The following is a 24465-nucleotide window of genomic DNA, read 5'->3' as shown; positions in this document are numbered from 1 at the left end:
TGCAGTGCTTTAACCCGCTGCACCACCAGGGAGGGCCTCATTCTTTTTTTTTATGACTGAATACTATATAGATTATATCACATTTTTAAAATCCATTCATCAGTTGATGAATGTAAACATTTGTATATACGTTTTCTGTGTTCCTGTGTTCTTATTTCTCTTGGGTTTACAGGTAGGAATAGAACAGCTGGTTACATGGTAGCTTTTTTTTTTTTTTTTAAATACTGCCATGGTCTTTTCCAAAGCAGCTGCATTATTTATGTCCTATTTCCCATTCCCAGCCACATATTGAGGGTTTCAGTTTCTCCACATCTTTGTCAACACTTGTTATCTGATTGTAGCCATTATATTGGAGGTGAAATAGTAACTCATTATGTCTTTGATTTGCCTTCCCCTAATGACTAACAATCTTGAGCATCTTTTCATTTTCTTGCTGGCCATTTGTATATCTTCCCTGGGGAAAAGTCTCTTTGAATACTTTGCCTACTTTAAAATTGGATTGCTTGTCAAAAAAAAAAAGATGCATGACTATTAGCAAAAAAAAAAAAAAAATGGATTGCTTGTCTTTTCTGATAGAGTTGTAAGAGTTCTTTATATATTTGACTATGCAGATATTTGCATCTCTAAATATTTTCTCTCATTCTGTGGTTTTCCTTTTTCTCATAAGGTCCTTTGAAACATGGCATTTTTAATTATAATAAAGTCCAACAGATCTATTTTTTGTTGTCATTGCTTGTGGTAGTGTATCCGGTCTATGAAGCTGTGCCTAATCCAAGGTCACAAAGTTTTACGAGAATGTTTTCTTATAATACTTTTATAGCTTTTACATTTAGGCCTCTGATACTTTTTGAATTGTTTGTATATGGTGTGAAGTAGGAGTCCAACTTTATTCTTTCACATGTGGATATCTAGTTGTCCTAATCGCATTTTTCAAAAAGATTAATTCTTGCCCTCATTAGATTTGGTGCACCTGGCAAAAATTAAGTGGCCACATATTTACAGGTTCATTTATGAAATCACATTTCTATTCCATTGATCTTTATGTCTGCCCTTATTTTAGTAACACTGCCTTGATTTCTGTAGCTTTTCAGGGAATTTTTTTTCTAAGATTTATTTATTTATGCATATAAGAACTGGAGTACAGAGGTGTTGAGGCGATGAGAGAATTTACCCCAGAGACAGAGCAGGGAGCAGAACAGGCAGATTGACTGAAATACACTGCTGAGGAGAGCAGTGGGTGAGACAGGAGAGGTCTGCTGCTCCATGTGGGTCAGCTCCCTGGCTGGGCATTGAACTCGTGCTGTAGTCATTGCGATAGCTTCACAGTGCTGTGCTTATTAACTTGTTGTGCCACCAGATAGGGCCCAGTTTTCCTTTTAAAAGAAAAAAGAGATTTTATTTACTTAGTTTTGTGTAGAACTGGGGTGCATGCCAGGGGTGCAGGGAGTGAGAGGATTCACCGTATCAGAGTGGGGAGCAGAATAGGCAGCCTCATATCAGCTTCCCTTTATCCTTATACTTTTGTACTCTTCTTCTGCTGGCTTGCTCAGTGTTGTAATTCTACCTTCCTTCCTCATAGGCATGGATGTTGTAAAGGTTGGGGGTCCTGTCTATAGGATTGGAGTTGGAGGTGGAGCTGCTTCATCTGTGCAGGTAAGTGAGAACAGCCTCAGATGCAGATTCCATGGTATAATGACTCCACTGGGCCCCCTCTGTGGATGGAATATAAGCTCTGGTCTCCTAAGCTAAGCTGCTATATGTTTCCCCAGGTGCAGGGAGATAACACTAGTGATCTGGACTTTGGGGCTGTACAGCGGGGAGACCCAGAGATGGAACAGAAGATGAACCGTGTGATCCGGGCTTGTGTAGAGTCCCCTAAAGAAAACCCCATCTGCAGTCTCCATGACCAGGGTGCTGGTGGCAATGGTGAGAGAAGGAGTCTCGGGACAAGGGGCCAGGCCTACCTGGTATCCTGCTATGTTTGATTTAAGGAGAGTTGTTAAGAGTCTGTGCAACCCACCTATCTACCATTGGGTCCCGTATTCCACCCTCTACATTTTTTTTTTTAAGATTTATTTATGCATACAGAACTGGGGTACAGGCCAGAGGTACAGGGGCAGTGAGAGGATTCACCAGAGGCAGAGCAGAGAGCCGAACAGGCAGATCGATGAAGTATACTGCTGAGGGGAGCAGCAAGAGGCAGGAGTGGTCTACCCTGCTACGTGGGTCACTTCCCTGGCTGGGAATGGAACTCATACTGAGCTGCTGCTGCTAACTTCGTAGTGCTGCACTTTAACCCGCTGTGCCACCAGGGAGGGCCCTCTACCCTCTACATTCTGAGCAGCTTGGGGGTGGAAGCTTATGGCCAAGTGATGTTTGTGGTATAGTTCATGTGAGGACATACAGAATTAGGGGTTCCTTTGGAAGCTGGGGATTGCCCTTTGTTCCCCTTGTGGTAATCATGGCCAGATTGCCTCCTCTGAAAACCTCTCACCAGGCAATGTCCTGAAAGAATTGAGTGACCCAGCTGGGGCCATCATTTACACCAGCCGCTTCCAGGTAGGTCTCGTTCTCTGGAGTCTGGTTACCTCCCCATGCTGCCTGTTCCAGCTGTCTCCTCTAGTTTCCCCCCACTCTTAATACAAACTTGAGACTTGACAAAAACTCACCCATCTCTCCTCCTTCCTCATGGACGTGCAGCTCGGAGACCCAACTCTGAATGCCCTAGAAATCTGGGGGGCTGAATACCAGGAGTCAAATGCACTTTTGCTGAGGCCCCTCAACCGGGACTTCCTGAATCGTGTCAGTGCCCGGGAACGCTGCCCAGTTTGCTTTGTGGGCACCATCACTGGAGACAAGAGAGTGAGTTTACCCAGGGTGTCAGCAGCAGGTGCTGTGAGTGGGCTCGTGCTGCTTAGTTATAGCCAGAGGAATAGTGGTTAAGGGAAGAGATGAGAGGAAGATGGCAGCTGGTGGCAAGCATGCTGTGGGGAACAGGATGTTGGAGACTATAGGTGGGGGGCTGTGATAGGTGGGGTCTCAATAGAGGAAGCCACACAAGGTGGAAAGAGAGTTTCTGTTCTGCTTTCAAGAAGTATTCACTAGTCTCATTCTCTCTGGGCGGTCTGTAGATAGTGCTGGTGGATGATCGGGAGTGCCCTGTGGGAAGAAATGGCCAGGGTGATGCCCCGTCCGGGTCTCCCCCAACCCCTGTGAACCTGGAGCTGGATTGGGTGCTGGGCAAGATGCCTCGAAAGGTATGTGGGTGGGGGTGAAGAAGCTACTTTACTCCTTTAATTCAGCCCAGCATTTCAGACCTCACTTTATCCTACATGGAGTCATTATTCTGTGTTCCAGTGCTCCCTCAGCTGCTCACATCATGTCCCCATTTGTGTTGCAGGAGTTCTTCCTCCAGAGGAATCCTCCCGCGCTGCAGCCTCTGGCCTTGCCCCCTGCGCTGAGTGTGCGCCATGCTCTAGAGCGTGTTCTGAGGCTCCCTGCTGTGGCTAGCAAACGCTACCTCACCAACAAGGTGTCCCTGTACCCCTGTTTCTGCCCCCTTAGACCTCTGCTCACCTACCCTTCACTTTCTACCCCTGGGGACTGCTGTCCCTTCACCAGGCCCAAGGAGGAAGGGACAGGGAAAATACAGCCACACCATTGGCCTGATCCCCTGCTAACCCATCCTCTGAATGAAGCTCTTGTCTGCATGTTCGGGACAGAGCAGGCCTTCCGCCAGCTGTGTCTCTGTCCCTTGGCCTATTGCCAATCCTGTCTGGTTCTGCAGGTGGACCGCTCCGTGGGTGGCCTGGTGGCACAGCAGCAGTGTGTGGGGCCCCTGCAGACTCCTCTGGCAGATGTGGCAGTTGTGGCACTGAGTCATCAGGAGCTCGTTGGAGCTGCAACTGCCCTAGGAGAGCAGCCAGTCAAGAGCCTACTGGACCCGAAGGTTGCTGCCCGGCTGGCTGTAGCTGAAGCTCTCACCAACCTGGTGTTTGCCCTGGTTACTGATCTCCGAGTGAGTACCCCGCTGCTTCTGCTCTACACCTTGGACATGTCCACATCTGCCATTCCCTTTTTCCCCCTCACCCTGTGTGTTCTTGACCTCCCAACCCTCTTCCCCCAGGCAGACCCTCCACATCTACCTTCCCTTCTAATGCTTAGTTCTGCCACTTCTAGGATGTGAAGTGCAGTGGGAACTGGATGTGGGCAGCAAAGCTCCCAGGGGAGGGCGCAGCTCTGGCTGATGCCTGTGAGGCTATGGTGGCAGTGATGGCGGCGCTGGGTGTGGCAGTGGATGGTGGCAAGGACTCCCTCAGCATGGCCGCCCGGGTTGGCTCTGAGACTGTGCAGGCTCCTGGTGAGATCTGGGGGCCATAGGTAGAGGGACAGGGCCTGCAAAGCTAGGTGGGTGCCTCACTCATATTCCTTGTTCGGCAGGGTCACTGGTCATCTCCGCCTATGCTGTCTGTCCAGACATTACAGCCACTGTGACCCCAGACCTCAAGCGTCCTAGAGGGAGAGGTATGGTTTCTGCTCCTTCCCCACAGCAGTGTGACTTCAGAGCCTTGTCCATTGGGGTCTGTGGTGTGTCTGGGCCCTTCATGTTGGCACTCACTGTGGGACTGGTGGCCATGTGTCTCAGCACATGCTGGCAACTTCAGTGCTGTGCTCAGTGATGGAGAGGGGTTCTTCTGTGTGCCCTTCTCCTCTCATGCCTTTCCTGTCTCCCAGGCCAGCTGCTCTACGTGCCTCTGAGCCCTGGACAGCACCGACTAGGAGGCACAGCTCTTGCCCAGTGCTTCTCCCAGCTTGGTGACCAACCTCCTGATCTGGACTTTCCTGAGAACTTGGTGCGTGCCTTTAGCATCACACAGGGGCTACTGAGAGGTAAGTAAGGTCCTGCGGGAGATGATGGTGCATGGGGCAAGTGTGCCCCAGTGGAGCATGTGGGGTGAAAAGAACATGCACCCTTCTTTCTGTGCCTCTGAGTGCCCGCATTCTCTCACATACTGGCTACCAGCTCTCCAGAAGGGATGATGGCGCATTGAGGTTGCTGAACTTTTTCTTTCTTCTTCCTCTAGACCGCCTTCTCTGTTCAGGACACGATGTCAGTGATGGGGGTCTCATTACCTGCCTGCTAGAGATGGCCTTTGCTGGGAATTGTGGGATAGAGGTGGACGTGCCTGCTCCTGGGGTTGATGGTGAGGAGCCTGTTGTCTAGATTCAGGCCTGGGCTGCCTGTCCCATCCTATAAGCACCATCCTGTCAAAGAATGGAGTATCCCCAACCCCCTATTCCCTGTACTCTTGCTATCTTCTGTGATCACTCATCCAGCTGGCACCCACTTTTCCTGACTGTACCCCTCTGAGACCTCCCCCAGATACTAGTGCCACATCCTTGGTCCCATTCTCCCAAGCCTTACCTCACTCTTGTCTCCTGCTCCCTGATAGCTCCTTAATCACTCTCATGTCCCCGTGGCTCTCCTAGTACTGCCTGTGCTGTTTGCTGAGGAGCCAGGTCTGGTGCTGGAGGTACAAGAGCCAGATCTGACCCAAGTGCTGAAACGTTACCAGGATGCTGGCCTCCACTGCCTGGAACTGGGCTGCACTGGTGCCGCTGGGCCCCATGCCATGGTGAGGAAGTGAACTTCACAGCAGCTTCACCTCTGCAAGCTTCAGGTCTCAGGTTGGACATCCTTGCTCTTGGCCCCTAAAAGATGTGACCTTTTCTCCAGATCCAGGTATCAGTGAATGGGTCTAAGGTTCTAGAGGAACCTGTTGGGCAGCTGCGAGCCCTCTGGGAGGAGACAAGTTTCCAGCTGGACCGGCTGCAGACAGAACCGTGCTGTGTGGCAGAAGAAGAACGGGGGCTGAGGGAGCGGATGGGACCTAGCTACTGCCTGCCAGCCACCTTTCCCAAAGCTTCTGTGCCCCATGAGCCTGGTGAGGGATTGTATGTTTCTGTTTGGCCTCCTGGGCACCTTTTTTAAAAAAGATTTATTTATTTATTTATGCATACAAGAACTGGGATACAGGCTGGGGTTGGGGTGTAGGGTGAGAGGATTCACCAAGACAGAGTGGGAAGCAGAACAGGCAGATCCTCTGAAGTGCACTCCTGAGGGGAGCAAGCAGGTGAGACTGTGCCATGTGGGGCAGCTCCCTGGCTGGGGATCGAGCTTGTTCTGGCTGCGGATAGCAACATTGTGCTGTGCTTTAACCCCCTGCGCCACCACGGAGGGCTCTTCCTGGGCACTTTGAATCTGAAGGCCTACACTTAAAAAGATATCTAGGGTCTCTGCATAGGAAAGTAGTTCCCTGGCACAGGGCTGCTTCTTCCCCCCCAGGTGGTCCTACCCCCCGAGTTGCCATCTTGCGAGAGGAAGGCAGTAATGGAGACCGGGAGATGGCTGATGCATTCCATTTGGCTGGGTTTGAGGTGAGCAGGGTTACTGGCAGAGTGGGACAACGCTCAGGTGGTTTGTTTTTTGACCTTTCCCCTTCCCATCTTGCCAGGTATGGGACGTAACCATGCAGGATCTCTGCTCTGGAGCAATCGGGCTGGACACATTCCGTGGTGTGGCCTTTGTAGGTGGCTTCAGCTATGCAGATGTCCTGGGTTCTGCCAAAGGTGGGTGTCCAGACTTCTATTCCTTCTCCTTCCTGACACATTCCTGAAAAGATGCCTTCGCTCCCCCTTGTTTGACTGAGAATTGGCCTTTCATCTTCACCAGGCCAGGGGAGATTGGGTGCATTTATGCTGGGCAAGATGGCACTGTCCCACCATGAGAACCTACGTGTTGTCTAAAAGGGCAGCCAATTCCAGCAGACTGTTGAAAAAGCATAACCAGATATTTCTGATTTCCCAGCGAAGCAAAAAAAAACCCATATTTTTTTCATGAATCTTCTGTTAGGTAACGAAATAAAACCTTTTGAAAGTGCTCTGCTGGCCAACAAAAAAGCTGGCCCTCTTTTGGCTCAGGAGTTGGCAACATATGTATTACACCAATTAACCCATTTCTTCCCTCAAATTTGCTTTGAGCTGGAGACAGTGCTGGGAGTGTAACAATGCATGTTGGGGTGGAAGATTAGCTGTCTCCTTCATTCCAGGTCTCACCCCAACTTCTCTCTCCCCTTCTAGGGTGGGCAGCTGCTGTGACCTTTCATCCACAGGCTGGGGCTGAGCTAAGGCGCTTCCGGAAGCGACCAGACACCTTTAGCCTGGGCGTGTGTAATGGCTGTCAGCTTCTGGCTTTGCTGGGCTGGGTGGGAGGTGACCCCAGTGAGGAAGCAAAGGAGATGGACCATGGCTCCTGGCCAACCCAGCCTGGCCTTCTGCTCCGCCACAACTTGTCTGGGCGTTTTGAGTCTCGATGGGCCAGCGTGCGTGTGGGGCCTGGACCAGCCCTGATGCTGCGAGGAATGGAGGGTGCCGTGCTGCCTGTGTGGAGTGCTCATGGGGAAGGTCAGGATCCCAGAACACATGGGCGAGGGTTTGAGGGCAGGATGGGTGAAGGACATAAAGGAACTTTGCTTTTACTCTCCTTTTCCTTTCCTCCTAGGTTACATGGCATTTTCTTCTCCAGAACTCCAAGCCCAGCTTGAGGCCAAGGGTTTAGCCCCACTGCACTGGGCAGATGATGACGGGAACCCCACAGAACAGTACCCCCTGAATCCCAATGGGTCCCCAGGGGGCGTGGCCGGTGTCTGTTCCCTTGATGGCCGCCACCTGGCTCTCATGCCTCACCCTGAACGGGCTGTGAGGCCTTGGCAGTGGGCGTGGCGGCCTCCTCCATTTGACACTCTCACCACTTCCCCCTGGCTTCAGCTCTTCATCAATGCCCGAAAGTGGATCCTGGAAGGAGGCTGCTGAGCAGGCCAGGGTGGCTCATCAAGGCCTCTTGGTTTATGCTGCCAAGTATCCGCTGTCCTCTCCCTTATCTTCAGAGGTACCCCTTGTTATTTCCAAATATGTTTGGACAAACAAGGACTAAAATGCCAAAAAAAGGGCATCTATTAATATTTCCATACTTTACTTTAAGCTGTAGGATCTGTTTTTAGTTCTTCTGCTCTAATATGCTTTGGCCTCTATGAGCCCAGGAAATAGCAGGTGATTCTGAGAAAAGAGTCTGTGCAGGGGTGAGTTTGGCTACATGGGGAGGGGCTCCCACTGCTCCACTTCACTTGCTGATCACCATGTTGTGCCTGCGTCATTCATCTGGGCTGAAGGAATGTTTGAAGCCTTCCTTCCTGATATTGGAGTTCAGGGGTAAGGACCTCAGCATTCTATTCTGGGAAACAGAAGCTTCCTGGATTCCTTTTACAATATAGCTTATGGAAAGAAAGAAAGAAAGGAAAATATGGATGGTTTCACTCATAGCAGGAGTTTAAAGGACCAGGGGAGACCATAATAATAGTGAACAACTATATACCAGAGACATTTTACTGGGGTGGAATGGAATAAAAAATGGGGGGTAGGGGGGAGTTCACTGGACTATGGTGAATGGGAAGCCCATGGCATTACAACTGAGATGGAAAAAGGCACAAAATGATATAAAAATAAACTGTTATATTAGTTTAAACGCATGTATCTATATATAGATAGATAAATAGATAGATTATGGTAAGCAATTGTTTGTTTACAGAAGTTTCTCTGATAGAGTTTTTGTCTGCTTTGGTGCTGGCTTCTAAACTCCTAATTTAGCAGCTGCCTTCTGATAGAAGTGGTTCAGCACCCTCAACTTAGGCTTCACTCATTCATTCCAGTAGTTTGGTGATTAGCTATAGTGTCCAACTACTGTCACTGCCCAGGGGGTCATAGATTGGTAGAATTTATAGCAGTAATTGTATATGACACCTACTGCAAGCCAAGCATGTGTTATGCAGTTTATATGTGTCTAAATTAATTCAAAAGAATTCAACAATGCACTTAATCATTTTTTTTTTAAATAAAGGAAGAATTAAAGTTAAATGCATGGCCTAGGGTCACCCAGCTTGAAGGAGAGCCAGGAGCAGTGTTTTCATGCTTCATCTTTTCCCCACCATCCTGTGGTCACATTTCCTGGAAGCAACACGAGAGATCTTACTGACAGCTGGCCATTGTTCCTTCACTCACTGGAGTGTGTATAGGAGTCACTTCCTCATGAGTGTTTCATTGTAGAGCTGAAGTCAGTTTTCCCCCAGTAAACATTTTTTCTCTTGATTCTTTTTTTTATTACTCAAAAAACTTATTTAGCTTTCTGACTCTGTCATCAACACTTTCACAATAACTTTGTGCTCCTCAATAAAGAAAGTACATGGGTTCCTGTGACAGGTACACTTAGAACACATGGAGCCACCCTAGGTGTCCTGCTGACGTGTTTTATTTTACACAGCCTCATAAGGAACTTCAGGCCGTGGCAGGAGCCCATCAGATTGGCCTGGGTACAAGCCACATGTGGATTTTGGTGCTTTCCTATCCTTGATAGAGAGGTAAACAATCTATCACCAGGGACTTGGGACTGCCTAGTTTTGCTAGGGCAATGTTGAAGGATAAACTGTGAAGACTTATCAAATGCTAGAACATGCTGAATGCATCTCAATAACATCCTAAGAAGAGTTCAGTATCTTTTTAGGGCAATTTGTGCTTCATTGCTCCAGCAGGCTATTTGAGAGGGTGGAAGCAGGTGGAATGGGACCACATCCCACTCTGCCCTGTGCAAAGCCTACCCCGACCCCATGCTTCACCATGTAGTGGCAGTGGCTCATCATCTTAGACTTTATGTCCATCTAGCTAAAGGTCTTGCAGCTATAGATGCCCCATGCTGTCTACCTTTGTGGTAGTATGATCATGTGCCACAGGTGTGTCTTTCCAACCTGGGGCTTCTCCATGAACTATCCCTGTCATAGAATAGGGTTCAGTCACTGCTGAATCCAGGCACTGCTGCTGCATCAGCTGCTCAGAGGACATGTCTTGCAGCTGGTTGAGGTCCACACGTGCTGGTGAACTTGCAGAAGGTGTACTTCTCCACTCCTAAGATCTCAGTTTCTTCAGGAAAGTCAGCATCTTGATTAAAGAAATTTCCCAGAAAATGGAGACTGGAATCTCAGGTCTTTAGAGGCCTTTCTAAAGTACATTTTTTCAGAAAGAAGAGATTAAAATCCAGCATTTGCCTTCTTCTGCATAAATAGTTTCAACATATCTTTTTTAAGATTTTTTTTATGCATACAAGAACTGGGGTGTAGGCCAGAGGTGGGGAGGGTGAGAGGATTCACCAGAGACAGTGGGGAGCAGAACAGGCAAATCTACTGAAATATACTGCTTAGGGGCACAGTGGGCAAGACAGGAGAGGTCTGCTGTGCCGTGTGGGTCAGCTCCCTGGCTGGGGATTGCCTCATGCCTCAGTGACTGCTGATTCTTGGTAGTACTGAGACTAAACCCCTATGCCACCAGGGAAGCCCCCGTTTGAACATATCTTTAGGTCAAAATAACTTAAGACCCAAAACCCCTTTCCAAGATTACCTTTGTGAATTAATACTTTGCAAAGCAGAGTAAAAAGGAGACTGAGTGGCTTGACACTGAGAAGTACATAGGAACCTGGACAGGCTGTCATGGCATGTCATAAGTGTAGGAAATTCTACCTTGTGTAAGTTCTACGAATTTTAGATATTTTCTGTCACTTGTACCTTATCTGAGTGAACCTTTTTTTAACTTCCCTTCATTCTTCAAGGACATTGGCCCTTGGTTCATAGCCTAGCCTTCATCCCTTCTGTTATCCTGGATTTCTGTTCTACACCAACCATTTCACTTCCCCCAACTATCTTACCTTTTGTCATTACCCAGATTTGCCCCAACTGCAATCTTTCTTAGTTAAGTACCCTACCTCTAACTATAACTTTTCCAAAGTCATGAGGACCTCCAGCTCAACTACTTTCCCCAACCCATCTTTTCTTCCTCCTTCATATACCACTCTTTAGCCAAATTACTGTTCTAACTTATTTTTCACTATTAGTCTTAAACTGTGTGTTTCTGTCTTTAGGGGAGTAAATTCCACGAGAATAGGAATTAATTGTTGCTCTCCATTGTATCCTACTACCTGATATAGTGCCTATCACATGCTAGGTACCCAATAAATATGTTATATGAATGAAGTAAAATGAAAGAATTATAAAGGTTGATTTACTCGTTTCCTTAAAGAAGAGTGAACTTAATGAATTAAGTGTGATGGTGGCTTACCTTTGCAGATCCTCTCAAGCATTTACCCCCTTAGTTTTTCAGTCATTCAAAGTTACAGGTTCTTATCATTGCACCATATGGACATGGGTTTTGGAGGTGGCGGTGGGGAGATGGACAACCAGTAAGTCTTACCTCTTTCTTAATCTAACACCTACCTGGCAGTCAGCCAGTGCAGGAAGACCCAGCACTGAATGGGTGCGCATTAATCTAAGAGCTGGGGTGTAGGCCAGAAGTGTGGGTGGGTGAGAGGATTTACCCTCCAGTCACCATGTGTGTGCTAAGAGGAGCATTACTGGCAGTGCTGAATACAGGGAGAGAAATGTTTGCAAGGAGATCCAGATGGGAGAAGGCCACTTATTCTGGGGAGTTTCCACTCTCTCTCCAACAGGCCAGCCTGTCCCTAAGTGTCCCTCCAAACTGCAGCTGACAGACCCTGCCCAAACTAGGGTATAGACAAGGGAATTGGCTGGGAAGGAAGTACATGTGAGATAGTGTGGGCCTGTGGGAGGCGTCTCTTACAGCAGCCCAGGGGCCAGAAAGTGGCATCTGATGAGACGATTTATAAGACAGCTACAAGATTCTGCCACTTTAGGATTCCTGAGAGGGATTGTGTTGGTTCTTTTGGAGGTTATTTTTTTCTTTTTAAGATTTTAGTTATTTTTTGGTGTAGAAGAACTAGGGTGCAGGCAGCAGTGTGGCAGAGGTCAGGTGGTGAGAGGATTCATCAAAGACAGAGTGAGGAGCAGGACAGACAGATATACTGAAATTTAAGGCTGAGGGGAGCAGCAGGTGAGACAGGAGAGGACTGCTGTGCCATGTGGATTAGCTCTCTGGCCCAGGATTGTCAAAGTGTACCTTCATGGTGATAGTGCTGAGACCGAATCCTTAGGGCACCAGGACGGCCCTCTTTCAGAATTTTATTATTTTTTAAAAAATTTATTTATGCATACAAGAGTTGAGGTGTAGGCCAGAGGTGTGGGGGAGAGGGGAACAGGCAGATTGACTGAAATACACTGCTGAGGGGAGCAGCGGGGCGAGAGAGAAGTCTGCTGCACCATATAGGAGAACTCCCTGGCTAGAACTCATGCTGCAATTAGCTTCATAGTGCTGAGACTTAACCCCTGTACCACCAGGGAGCCCCTGCTCTTTCAGAGTTTTAAAGTTGAAACACACATGGCAAGAATGTCTTGATCTTGAATTAAAAACTTGGGCCACTTTTTAACTAGAGAGAAAAACTGGTTACAATAGCAAGGGAAGGAGACTATGAATATAACGGTGGTACACAAAGACACTTGAAGGACAGGGAAATATACATATATCAGAGAGGGCTCCTGGCCTTAGTTGTAGAAAGTTTCTTTTAAAAGAGGGAAAAGAGGGCCCTCCCTGTAGGCGCAGCGGGTTAAAGCACAGCACTAAGAAGCTTAAGCCACTTCCGCATGAGTTCGATCCCCTCCTGTCCCAGAGGAGCTCCACATGGTACGGCAGACCTCTCCTGACCCGCCCACTGCTCCCCTCAGCAGTGTACTTCGTCAGTCTGCCTGTTCTGCTCCCCACTCTGTCCGTCAATCTGCCCCCCACTCTGTCCGTCAACCTGCCCCCCACTCTGTCCGTTTAATCTGCCTGTTCTGCTCCCCACTCTGTCCCTGGTGAATCCTCTCACCCTCCACATCTCTGGCCTGTACCCCCGTTCTGTACGAATAAATAAATAAATCTTAAAAAAAAAAAAGAGGGAAAAGAATAAAGGACACATATAGACGCAAGCAGGCAGAAAGAGTCGTCCCCGAAAAAAACAGGTTTGCTAAAAGAGAGGTCTGAATACTCACAGGCTGGCAGCCTTGACAGAAGATGGTACATGTTTGGGAGGCTGATGATATGCTCTGCTTAGGGTGTGTTGAATTTGAAGTACCTGTGGGACATACAAATTGAGACATGCAGCAGGTAGGAGATATGGGGGATAAAGATGAAGATTTGGGAAGTGCTGGTATATGTATGGAGATTTTCTAGGAGTATGTAGAGCATGGTAACCCGGTATTTTAGGGGCTGGGGAATTGTACCACTAACTCTATAGTCTAACCGGATGTAACTCTATAGTCTAACCGGATGTAGTCCAGGCTATTCTCCACCACTGAGTCCTGGGTGGAGGACCTGTTTGCCTGGGAGAGGCAAACGCCTCTCCCCTATTCTCAACATAGTACCGACAACCCTCCCTACTCCCCAACACCTCACCTGTATGTAAGGAAATGGCGTTGGCTAAATAAAGCAGATGAAAAGACCTGAATTTTATGGTACTTTGAAAGCTAGTGTCCCATGGGATTCCAATGACACATTCTAGAAGATTTGAAGGGAAGGGGTGGGGGGCATACCCACAGAGTTCAAGACACATGGATCCTGGCCTGGGCTGCAGCCCAAAGAAACCTCTTTACCCTTGAATATGTGATACATCTCCCCTACTCCATAAGGATCCATCAGATTCTGAAGGGCTGTAGTAGGAGTCATCCCCCACACTGCCATATTCAGGATAGGCCACCAAGGGGTGTCCATTACCATATATAACCTCTCCCATTTGAATGAGGAACAGGTATGAGTTGGAGGAGGGCATGTGTCTGTCGAAAAGTCAAAACTGAACCTCTCACCCCTCCTCCCACACCTCTGGTCTGTATTCCAGTTCTTGTATGCATAAATATTCTTTTTTTTTTTTTAAAGAAAACTCAAGACTTAGGGTTGTTGGGGGATACATAACTCATTCTTAGGAGGTTGGGGAGTTGTGCTGTTCACCAACTCCAGAAACAAGGTTCTTATGAATATTATAGAGCACTGACATATGACATTGTCATCCCTTCTCCATTGGTTATTGATAATCTCGCACAGAAAAGGATGAATGTCAGTATTAGAGGTTCTAAACTCCACTCTTGAGGAGTAGGGGACAGGGAGTTAGTAGTGTGCCAGTCTTGTGAGTAGGTGACAACAAAGGCCTTCTCACCTCTTTGCCCTATGCACAAACAAGCCCTTCATCAGACACCCTATTTCTGTCATTAGTGTCTCCATTCTTGACCAGTCCTCCCCCTTTGAATCTTCTCTTTGTCCTTTCTCTGTACTTTATAAATCCCTCATATTGGATCTCCCTGGTGACTTAAGGTGCTAAGTCTCAGCACAATGAAATTATCTATAGCTAATGTAGCATGAGTCCTACTCCCAACCAGAGTTAGCCCACATGGCACAGCAGATCTCTCCTGTCTCACCCGCTGCTCCCCTCAGCAGTGTACTTCATTGATCTGCCTGTTCTGTTTCCCACCGTCTCTGGTGAATCCTCTCACTCCTATACCTCTGGCCTGTACCCCAGTTCTGTGTGCATAAATAAATATTAGTGTTTCCCTTGCTTATCCAACTTAATGTCTTCCTCTCCTACCTCTCCTAGCTTAGTGCAGACCCTCAATGCCTTACACCTGGGATATTTTAATGAGCTCTTATTCTGTTTCATCCCTAACTGGTCTAACACCAACTGGAAATACTATATTATAGCTCTGATGCTGGCTACCCAGAATTAGCATCAGATTCCACAAGGCTACCTTCATTTCAGCCACAAATCTTAGGGATCCCTAGACCACCTACATTTCTGACCAACTGTATATTTATGGGGTCCTGCTACTTTCACTGGTTCAATAATTCACCAAGAAATGCTAGACTTGTAATTATTGCTTCAATGTAGGGCTACATATAGGCAAGATCTGGAAAATCACAGTTTCCCTGCTCTTTCCCCCAGTGAACACATTAATATGTTCCCCTGAGCCTTACTATCCAGAATTTTTATTGGGTTGATAGTAAATGGCTTAAATCTTCTACCCTCTAATCACAGGTTGGTCTTTCTAGTGTGGTCTGTCCCCATCCCCATCCCCCTCTCCTTAGCATAAATTATTAGGGCTCATCCTGAAAACAGAACTACTGTCACTTGGGAATTTCCAAGGATTTCTGTTTCCTTCCCAGGAGCCAGGGACAAGAGCAAGCAAGCTCTTTATTATTCAACATCTCACTGCTTAACCGTTTCTTAAGCAACAACCATGTAATAATATTTACAGGCTAAGCCCTGTACAACTCAGTGGGAAGCTAAAGACAGGTGATGGTACCTGCCTTCCAGATGCTAGAGTCTCTGGGGATTAGAGTTTATAATACAGTGAGGCCCATGCAGGGGGACGGGAAGGCCAGGAGTCATAGGCGCCCACAGAAGTAGTTAGCCCAGAATGGTTTTCGGCAGATCTGGTGATGAGCTAGCCAATGGAAAGAGGAAAAAGTTCTAGCCAGAGGACAGAGCATATGCAAAAGCCCAGAGGCATGAAAAAGGCTTATTCAACCAAAGGGCTGAGGTAAGGTTTAAGTGCCTTGTGTACAGAATATGAGAGGGAAATGGGGAGGTATGGGGCTGGAAAGTTCCGTGGGGTTCCGGGTGGCTGCTATAGAATCACCTTCAAACACAAGGACACACTTCTACAAACACTGTATTCGTGTTATCAGGTCTTTAGAAATAACTGGCTACTATTGATTGCCACAGGACTCTGCGCCTCCTTCCGATGCAATTTGCTGAATGGTAAATCAGGAGCACGGAAGCCTATGACATTACAGGAAGTGAACTATTTGCTCTAACTTGGAGTTCAAGAAGAAACACCTCCCCTTGAGTTTAAAGCATAGGTAGGGCACAGAGTACTTCAGAGCTGGGTCTCCTAAGCTGTTGGTCAGTCAACTTGGGTGCAGAAAAATTTCATTTACTTTCAGTGACCTCTTCACCAAAATTTAGCATCCCTTTGTGACTACAGATAATAAACTACAGTGGTATTAGTCGTAACCAAAAATTTTCAGAGTAGCAATCAGATATTATCACTCAAGTTTGAGTCGTTACAGATCTCTTGAACTAGAATTTATGCACACTGCTAATTTGATACTATATATATTAGACTAAGACAGTCTAATAATGTAACAAAGAACCTTTTATTATATCAAAAATCTGGGCTTTGATATAGTTAATTTTTTTATTCCTTTGTATTACATTTTATGACTTTGAAAACATTATTCTGAGTACGAATACACGAGGTCACCAAACTGCCAAGAGAATGCATGGTAGGAAAAAAAAGTTTTAAAAATCCTGCTTAATAGAAATATGCATTGCCCTAATTCTTTCCAAAGGGATGCTAGACTTTGGGTGTTGAGTCCTATCTCTCTGGTCTGAACCCAGTCCTGGTACCTCTTGGTGCATTCAAAGGTGGCAGGACATGGGTGGGCAGGCTCTGGGAGACCTGTCCCCAAAGCAAAGAAAGCCATCAGTTACACGCAGGGTACTGGATAAGAGAATGTCTGGGGGTGGGGGGAGGTAAAGAATCAAGCGGTTGCAACTAATCTGTCAGTCACATCCACATACCCTCTTGAGAAAAGTGAGTGTGGCAATCTATCTGCCCCATGATATTCATCTTGCTAGCCACAGCTAGATGGACAATGGATTTCATTCTGTTTGGCCAGTGGCCTGGAAACTGGGGAGCTTGCCAAATAGATACTCTCAGATTGTGTGACAACTAATTAAAACTGTTAGATCCTGTCTCTCAGGATATTTGAGTTTAAACTCACAGGGAGAGAACTGACTGTTGGGATGGCTGTGACATACATAAAGAGGAATAGGGCAAAAGAGAGGAAGTGGGGTCAAGAGCGGGAATATGCCCAAATTAGTGGGGCCTGCCAAACCACCTGCCCAGAGGATTAGCCCTGTATCTGTTATTTCATGGAGGCTGCTTCCTACCACCTGCAAGAGCCCACCTAACCTGTGCCCAAGAACTCTAGAATTGTGGCATGTCAGGAGTCCTGAGCTGCATAGAGTTCATGGCAGAGCAGGACTTCAAACATGCCAGAGAAACAAAATAAGGAAATTGGGGAACTTTTCTTCTTCAGTCTTCCTAACCTAGTCTGACTTCCTCTTAGTATGAACACTGCCTTTTGTGCCCAGTGCTATGGACCTATTAAAGTCTATGCCTTTTCAGGTTTCCTCTCTCATAACTGCTCATAAAGCAGTTAGTGCTGGTATTGCAACTAAGGGAGAGGGGACAGGCAGAGAAAACACAGGGTCCAGAGAAGAAAAGGGGGCCAGAGAAATCTGTTACTCCCCATGTGAGAAAAGCAGGAGGCAGATTGTTCTAATCTGGTGCCCTACGTGCCCCATGTCTTTTGGGGCCTATAATAATCCCCCCCTCTTTAGGGTTCCTCATGGATCAAACCTATCCTACTCTGTCCAGAAATAGATTCAAATTCAGGTACATCTGTATCTCCTTTAATTGTGATACTTTAGAGATGAAAAAAAAATGAAACTCAGAGAAGTCTAATGCTGGCCATTAAGAAGTCAGAAATGAAAGTGTTGTATGCTCTATAAAAACTGTGCACATGGCCACCTCTCCAGCCTCAGCATTCAGAGCTCCCTGCTACCCATTCCCCACCACACTCCTTGCCAAATTCATATATTTGCATTCCCCAAACTATGCCCTCTCATCTCCAAATCTTTGCTCTTGATATTCCTCTGGAGCCAATACTCCTGGGAAGCTCTGGTAAATTTTCTTTTTTTAAAGATTTAGTTTATTTATGCATACAAGAACTGGGGTACAGGTCAGAGGTGCAGGGCGGGCGGGGTGTGTGATTCACTAGAGATAGAGTGAGGCGCAGAACAGGCAGATGTATTGAAGTACACTGCTGAAGGGAGCAGCAGGTGAGACAGGAGACCCATGTGGGTCAGCTCCCTGGCCGGGGATGGAGTGCTGCAGTGGCTGCCGATACAGCTTCATAGTGCTGTGCTTTAACCTGTGATGGCACCAGGGAGGGCCCTGGTGAATTTTCTGAGTCAACCTTTAAGACTTAAAGTATATTCCTCTATTCCTTGTATACCTTGTATCTTTATCTCTTCACATAGGGCCTGGCAAGGTCAGTGACCAAAAATTATGTGGTCCTTTGCCCCAATGTCACAAAATTATTAGGGTCCTAAAGTATGATCAGCCCTTGGAACACTGTGGGTGGGATGACCTCAGGATGAGGTGAGTGCAGTTCTAGGCTGGGAACTTAGGTGACATCGGGTGGTGGCTAGGGTTCCAGATTTCACACTATTTAATCACTCAACAATACATAATGGTTCTATGATATACTAAATGCTCTCCCAGGTGCTGGGGATCAAAGACAATGGAGAAATTGGCTGGGAGAATATACTTTAACTGAAACTTGAAGAACACTCTAAAAAAAATATAAAAGAAAAACAGGATTTAATCCCTGCTTTTGTGCAGGTGTGTGTGGAAGGGGAATTGCTCTCCTCCCCACGCTGCCTTCCCAAGGCAAAGATTTAAGGGGGATTAGCTATATAACCCCTAAGTTGGGACTCATTTCCAGAAAGGTGTGAGGCCTGAATCCTAACCTGGCTCCACACCTGGCCCCATTGTTCCCCTAATTCCTCGCATCGGATCTGGGAATCTGATCTGGAATTAGCGGTCTGGTTGGCAGCTCATTCACGGACCAGAAGCCTCGTGGACTAAAGTGAGACCCTGAAAATTATTCTCCCCTGACTGAAGACCTCACCCAAACAGCAGTCCCGTGGAGGAACTACTTCCCTAAGAAGGGTCTCTCCGGCAACCTTCTTAGAAGGTGCGGCCCCTTTAAAGGAGACTGGCGGGCGAGGAGCGGTGACCACCGCGCAGTCAGAAGTTCCAAAACCCTCCTCGCTCTAGGTCGACCCCGCAGTCCCGCCCCCAAGCCCTCCCGAGAGCTTGGCTTCCGGGGCCGCGCTCCTGGGCACCGCCCCCAAGGCGCGGGCGCCGATTGGCCAGCGCAGTCATAGGGTGGGGCCAAATCTTAAAGGGTCGGGGCGGGTAAAGCGCCGAGGCCGTGGTGGCCGCTTCCTAGCGCCGAGAAGTGATGTCACGTGGTCCCATGGGGGTTTCTTTTAAATCTCTCTGAAGTCCCATACCCCAGTCTTGGGCCCATGGAGCCTTCGCGAGACTATCCATTGTTCGGGGGCGCCTTCTCAGCTACGCTACCCGCCGGGGCCATTGACGTGAGGTGAGAAGGCCGGGGCGCCCACGGGTGGGTTGCGGGAAGTAGTCGGGGCCCAGTAGGGTCTGCTCCGCCTCTCCCCAGCGACCTCCGACCAGTCCCAGACAACCAAGAGGTCTTCTGCCATCGCGTGACGGACCAGAGCCTGATCGTAGAACTTCTGGAGCTGCAGGCCCACGTGCAAGGCGAAGCAGCTGCGCGGTGAGGGAGGCGGGCCCGCGGGTGGCTAATGGGAGAAAGGGAAGGGGGGCCGGGGGCGGGGCGTCTGGCTGGACGGTTAATCTGGGCAATGAGAACTCCAAGGGCAACAGCATATCGCGGGTAGTGAGCGAGCCTTAGAATTTAGAGATGCTGGGGACGAGGGTCAGTGAGAAATGCCCTCCTTGCCACTGCTTCCCCTACTCCAGGTACCACTTTGAAGATGTTGGAGGGGTGCAAGAGGCAAGGGTTGTGCAAGTGGAGGCTGTGCAGCCCCTCCTTTTGGAGAACCTAGCCCTGCGGGACTGCTGTCAAGAAGCTTGGGTTCTCTCTGGCAAGCAGCAGGTAGCTAAAGAAAACCAGCAGGTGAGGGCCAGGGGAGTGAGATGTCCTGGAGGGGTGGTAGGGGTGGCCGGAGGGACCACATCAGTACCTGGACTCTGATCCCTTTAGGTAGCAAAGACTGTGACATTGCACCAGGCCCTGCTGCGATTGCCCCAGTACCAGACTGATCTCCTGCTCACCTTCAATCAGCCCCCGTAAGGAGGACAGAAAGGTCACATAGCTCATAACTGGGTTCCCAGGAGACTCAACTGGGAGGTGCAGAGCAGGGAGACTGGCTGGTGAGGTTCTCCTAGAAAGCAAGTGTGGGCCAGAGGTTTGGGGTCACAGATTCCTAGGTCTTCCGGGGAACAGGAAGTGGGAACTTCCAAACCTGAGACCTGGATGATATTCTCTCTCTATTTGTTCCCCCACCCCCAAGTCCTGATAATAGGTCACCTCTTGGCCCTGAAAATCTGTCACCAAGGCCCTGGAACCTGGGTGACTTTGAACAGCTGGTGACCAGTCTGACCCTTCACGATCCCAACATCTTTGGTCCCCAGTAAAGATGCTGAAACACTGCATGATGCTGTTGAAGACATGGGGACCCAGTCTGCAAGGGGGACAAAGAGGTGGATGTATTCCCCTCATTCCTCCCCCATGCATAAACATAAGACACATCCTCTCTGAAGAAATAAATTTGCTTTATAACCAATATAATCTCTGTGCCTTTGAATCTAATAGGACACCTCGGGGGTGGGGGGCAAGTTTAAAGTTATCCCCTTCTGGGATCAGAAGGGATCCAAGGCTGGCAGTGGAGAAAGGGAGGAAATATACTTTGGAGTGACTGATTCAGCCCTGAGAGGGTTGTGAATATACAGAGAGAGGGTTGGGAAGGTTTAAAGCAACACCAAAGAAAGGAGAGAAACTATCCTTTGTAGTGATTCAGCCCTGAGAAAACATGGGGAGTAGAGTTGGCTGTCTCCCTCACACGGATGAAAGGTCACCTGGTCAGAAGTCACCAGGACAGAGAATTTGAGGCAGAAGTGTCCAAGGAGTGCTGATTTGTGGCATGCGGAAGAATGGCTATCATTTGGTGTATGCATAGTAGAGGATGCGCAGCTGGTCCCAGAAGAAGAGGGAGAGGATGGTGTGGGGGCCAAGGCGGAAGTAGGAGGCACCTATACCCTTGTACATGCCAAAAATCCCCTCTGTCCGAGCCGTCTGCAGTAGAGCGTCCAGTATTCCTCGGTACATGAGGCCCTGAGAGCAGGTTGCAGAGGGAAGGAGAGCACAGGGAAGGAGTTTGTCAGAGCCCACGAGAGGCCTCACCTCTGCAGGCTGCATTGTAGGCTGTCCTGCCTGCAGCTACAATCTGCTTTCCCCATCCCTCCCACCTCTCCCTGCCTGCCCATACCCCAGAGCACTCCTTTACCTTGCCCTGGGCATCTGTGGGCTGGTTGTAGAGTCTTGTGCAGGCCACATCAAAGGGTGTCATGGCTAGGACCACTGCAATGCCACTCACCATGGCCGCTGCCAGAGCCACCTTCCAGCTCTGGGGAGGAAATATCTAAAGGGGGGGAGAAAGCTTTGTCAATCAGTCTGTCATTCAATCATTAGGAAAGGACTAGCTCTGTGCTAGGGATACAGTGTAGAGCTAGTAGCACAGGGAGTGTCCACTCTAATAGTGATACACAGTGTATGTGATAACACTGTGAAGAAGAAAGGGCAGGATGCCCTAAGGACTCCAGTAAACTTTCAGGGGGAAGGGGGGAAAAAAACTGTGTGACGGATATAGTCAGTGACCCCAGAGCACTCCTGCTGTTCCCTCATATTGAATATCCCCTCTAGGGTCCATTTCAGTTTGCCCTCCCGCTGCCCACGCTCCCAGAATGAGACCACCCCTTCCCCAGGCAGTACCTCCCACTGAGTCAGGAGGTCCTTGGTGGATGAGAAGGTGCACAGCTGGGTGGAGGAACCGATGACAACTCGGGGCATGCCACCTAGAGCCCCACGCCACAACCCCACCAGGCCATGTTTCTGGCCAATCTCGGTTAGTGCTTGAAACATGCCCTGGTGGGGGGAAGACCATGGGTGCAGGGTTCAGTCATCCCAGCATCAGAGACTTCAACCACCCAACACTGCCAAGGATGGGTCATTAGGAGGCACATGAGGTCTAAATAACTAGTCCTTGGTGGGTTTGGAGCAAGGATGTGGCTCCTCAGCTGCCTACCACACCTCGTTCATATCCAGAATAGGCGCAGGGTGCATTGGTCATGAGAATGGGGCAGGAGAAAACAGGTGTGGAAGACTAGGGAAACAGAAACATTGTGGGAAAGCGGGTCTAGGTGGACTCCAGGGATAGAGTGGGGCTTAATCGATGGGTTAGACAGTATGATGGCGGGGTTGGAGTTCAGGCAGGAAGTAGGGTGGGGGAATGGGAATGCGGGTGGTGCAGGGAGTGGCAGGGACTCCACAGAATTGGAAAACCCTCACCTGATGCTTATACTGGTGTCCTACAGCAATTTCTGAGGCTGCCTGTGCCTGTAGGTGTGTCTTCACCTGGGGAAAAGAGAGTATCACTGCCTATGGTCCACTGGCCATCCTCCCACCTTAGAGGCTGAAATGTCTGACCCCTCACATTTCCTCTAGGGTGTTCAGCAACAAATATACTTTTAATCTGATAATTATTGTTGTTCCCACTTTACAAATTGGTCATGAGACTCTGTGTCCCTTGGCTCTAGTCTCAGGGGGATGGATCTCCTAGCACTACAAGACAACCCACCTCGTCTCTATTCTCCTTCCCTTGGGGATAGGTGTGGGGGATGGAGAGGTTGGAGAAAGACAACATTAGCCAAGACCTGGGTATCCAGACTCTCATGCCAGCTCTCACTCTCAGACTAGATTTCTAGCCACTACCCTAACCCAGCTCCTAGCAGATCCAGGCAGACTATGAGGCAGTTTGCTGAATCTGCATAAATTTGCCCTCTAGTCCCCAAAACCCATGTGCCCAGCTGAATTTGGAGAGGCCACTGTCCCTGAATTTCATAACCTGGGAGTGAGACCTTCTTTCTTTGTATGGAACTCCATGCCTCCCAGGAACTTCCCAGAAGAAGGACTAAATAGTGTTCTTTCCTTGCAATAAGCAGCTATGTGACCTTGAGCTGGTCACTACCCCCCCTTTAGGTCTCAGGGTACCAACCCTTCCACCAGATACCTCAAAGAGTGAGACTATAATTCTGCAATGCCCAGGATATTTGATCCCAACACTCTCATGTATGTTACTCAGATTCCTTAACCTCCACTATACAAATCTACTTTCAACCTCAATAAGAGGTTGTAAAACCCAGCCCCCACCCTGATATAAGGTCTGCGCTGAAGGCCCCAGCAAGACCCTTCTTCTCACCATGTAGATGGGGCTTCCCAAGTAGGCTCCCATGACCCCAGCCAGGGCCCCAGCGGCAGCACTGCGCGGAGGGCTGAGGGAGCCTTCGGCTGTGTGCAGGTAGCCCCCCGCCTCAGCCAGCCCGTAGGTGCCCAGCCGGATGCCATTCATTAAGAACTGGTATAAAAGGGCAGGGGCTAAGCCCTTCTGCAGAGCAGCCAGGCCATCCACTTTGCCGATGGTGATGAAGGCATGGAAGACGTTTCGGTAATGCCTCGGGTAGGTGCCAGGTGCCTGTAGTTCTCCCTGCAACTGCATCCTGGTCTTCACCACCTCCAGGGGGTTGGTGAACAAACAGGCCCCACAGGCTGCCAGGCCGCTCATCAAGAAGTCCATGGTGGGGTAGCAGTAGCAGGAACTGACCCAGGGGTAAGAAAGTCAAAGTGAGTTTCAGTAGTCACAAATCACGGGGAAGACTTCAGTTTCAGCAATCCAGGTTACAGGATGTGAGAATTTAGAAGTCTGGAGTCAAGAAAGTCAGGGTCAAATGTCAAGAGGTCAAGGGTTAACTGGAATCTGGGAGTCAGGGGCTAGCAAAGGGAAGAAGGAGGCGAGAAGGTTATGACAGGGACTAGCTGGTCAAGGAGGCAGAAGCCAGGAGAGCAGGTGGGATGCTACGTCTATGGGGGTCTGGGAGTAGGGGAGGGAAAAGCGGAGTTGGGAGACGGGATTCGGAGAGGGGCGGTGGCGGGAGGAAAAAGAAAACCAGGAGGAAAAGGATCCGGGAGAAGATCCGGTGGCGTCCCCGGGACAGCAACGAGATCTGAATCTGGGAAGGAAGTCGGTACTCAGTCCAGGGATGAATGTCCCCAAGCAGCTGCAGCAGCCCGCAGCGGCTAGGGCCCTGGTAGCCTGCGGAGGCGGGGCCGCCACGCTCCGGTCATTGGAGGGCGGCGCCCAATGGGGAACCTGCGAGAGCCGAGAAGCCGCAGCCTCAGCCAATCAGCGCTGAGCCGGCTCCTGGGCCAATGGGAGGCGCTGTCGGCCACCCGGTCCCTGGAATCCGCTGGGGGGCGGTTAGAATTAACTCTCCCCACCCCGCCTCAGAGCCAGGCCCCAGACTCAGGTCTGGGAGGGGACCCCGGAGCGCCGAGGTTTTTATCAGCGGCGCGGAGATGGGGCTAGAGTCTTGCTTCCTGGACTGGCGCAGAGGACACGTGCGGAGGCACCAGTGTCCCAAGGGTGACTGAGACTGCTGCTTTGGAGGACGAAGGGCTCCCCTCCTTCAC

General features: G+C 49.1%; 3 protein-coding genes across 8 annotated transcripts in view; 2 read left to right on the top strand and 1 right to left on the bottom strand.

Moving 5' to 3' along the window:
• Positions 1–8402, top strand: part of PFAS (phosphoribosylformylglycinamidine synthase) — a 19402-nt gene extending 11000 nt beyond the window's left edge. For both annotated transcript variants that reach the window (XM_012726574.1, XM_004684613.2), the window contains 17 exons: positions 1580–1653; positions 1770–1926; positions 2498–2559; positions 2701–2862; positions 3132–3257; positions 3401–3532; positions 3788–4018; positions 4180–4360; positions 4441–4524; positions 4735–4890; positions 5085–5204; positions 5491–5636; positions 5738–5945; positions 6347–6438; positions 6516–6630; positions 7141–7464; positions 7562–8402. In XM_012726574.1, coding sequence (XP_012582028.1) covers positions 1580–1653; positions 1770–1926; positions 2498–2559; positions 2701–2862; positions 3132–3257; positions 3401–3532; positions 3788–4018; positions 4180–4360; positions 4441–4524; positions 4735–4890; positions 5085–5204; positions 5491–5636; positions 5738–5945; positions 6347–6438; positions 6516–6630; positions 7141–7464; positions 7562–7872 — 2681 coding nt within the window. In that variant the 3' untranslated portion in view covers positions 7873–8402. The remainder of the gene's footprint in view (positions 1–1579; positions 1654–1769; positions 1927–2497; positions 2560–2700; positions 2863–3131; positions 3258–3400; positions 3533–3787; positions 4019–4179; positions 4361–4440; positions 4525–4734; positions 4891–5084; positions 5205–5490; positions 5637–5737; positions 5946–6346; positions 6439–6515; positions 6631–7140; positions 7465–7561) is intronic.
• A 159-nt stretch (positions 8403–8561) lies between these two features.
• SLC25A35 (solute carrier family 25, member 35) lies at positions 8562–24172 on the bottom strand. Of its 5 annotated transcripts, XM_012726610.1 has the most exons (6): positions 23198–24172; positions 22288–22353; positions 21712–21864; positions 21227–21361; positions 13038–13120; positions 8562–10104 (listed from the first exon to the last, which is right to left on the bottom strand). In XM_012726610.1, the coding sequence occupies exons 1-6, from the start codon at positions 23570–23572 to the stop codon at positions 10050–10052; spliced, it is 867 nt and encodes a 288-aa protein (XP_012582064.1). In that variant the 5' UTR covers positions 23573–24172; the 3' UTR covers positions 8562–10049. The 5 variants fall into 5 exon arrangements, with proteins under 5 accessions (XP_012582064.1, XP_012582067.1, XP_012582065.1 ...); XM_012726613.1 differs by lacking the exon at positions 13038–13120 and having other exon boundaries at positions 10060–10104; positions 23198–24171; XM_012726611.1 differs by lacking the exon at positions 8562–10104 and having other exon boundaries at positions 12995–13120; positions 23198–24171.
• RANGRF (RAN guanine nucleotide release factor) lies at positions 19101–20505 on the top strand. The gene is made up of 5 exons (XM_004684611.2): positions 19101–19278; positions 19357–19473; positions 19680–19836; positions 19924–20009; positions 20234–20505. Exons 1-5 carry the CDS (start codon positions 19202–19204, stop codon positions 20355–20357), a joined length of 561 nt encoding a protein of 186 aa, XP_004684668.1. The 5' UTR covers positions 19101–19201; the 3' UTR covers positions 20358–20505.
• Positions 24173–24465: the final 293 nt, after the last annotated feature.

This window comes from Condylura cristata, unplaced genomic scaffold (genome assembly GCF_000260355.1).
Source record: "Condylura cristata isolate star-nosed mole 26May11 unplaced genomic scaffold, ConCri1.0 scaffold00017, whole genome shotgun sequence".
In the NCBI taxonomy this organism is placed as follows: Eukaryota; Metazoa; Chordata; class Mammalia; order Eulipotyphla; family Talpidae; genus Condylura; species Condylura cristata.
Note: the sequence above shows the minus strand (reverse complement) of the source record. Positions and strands in the feature narration are given on the sequence as shown.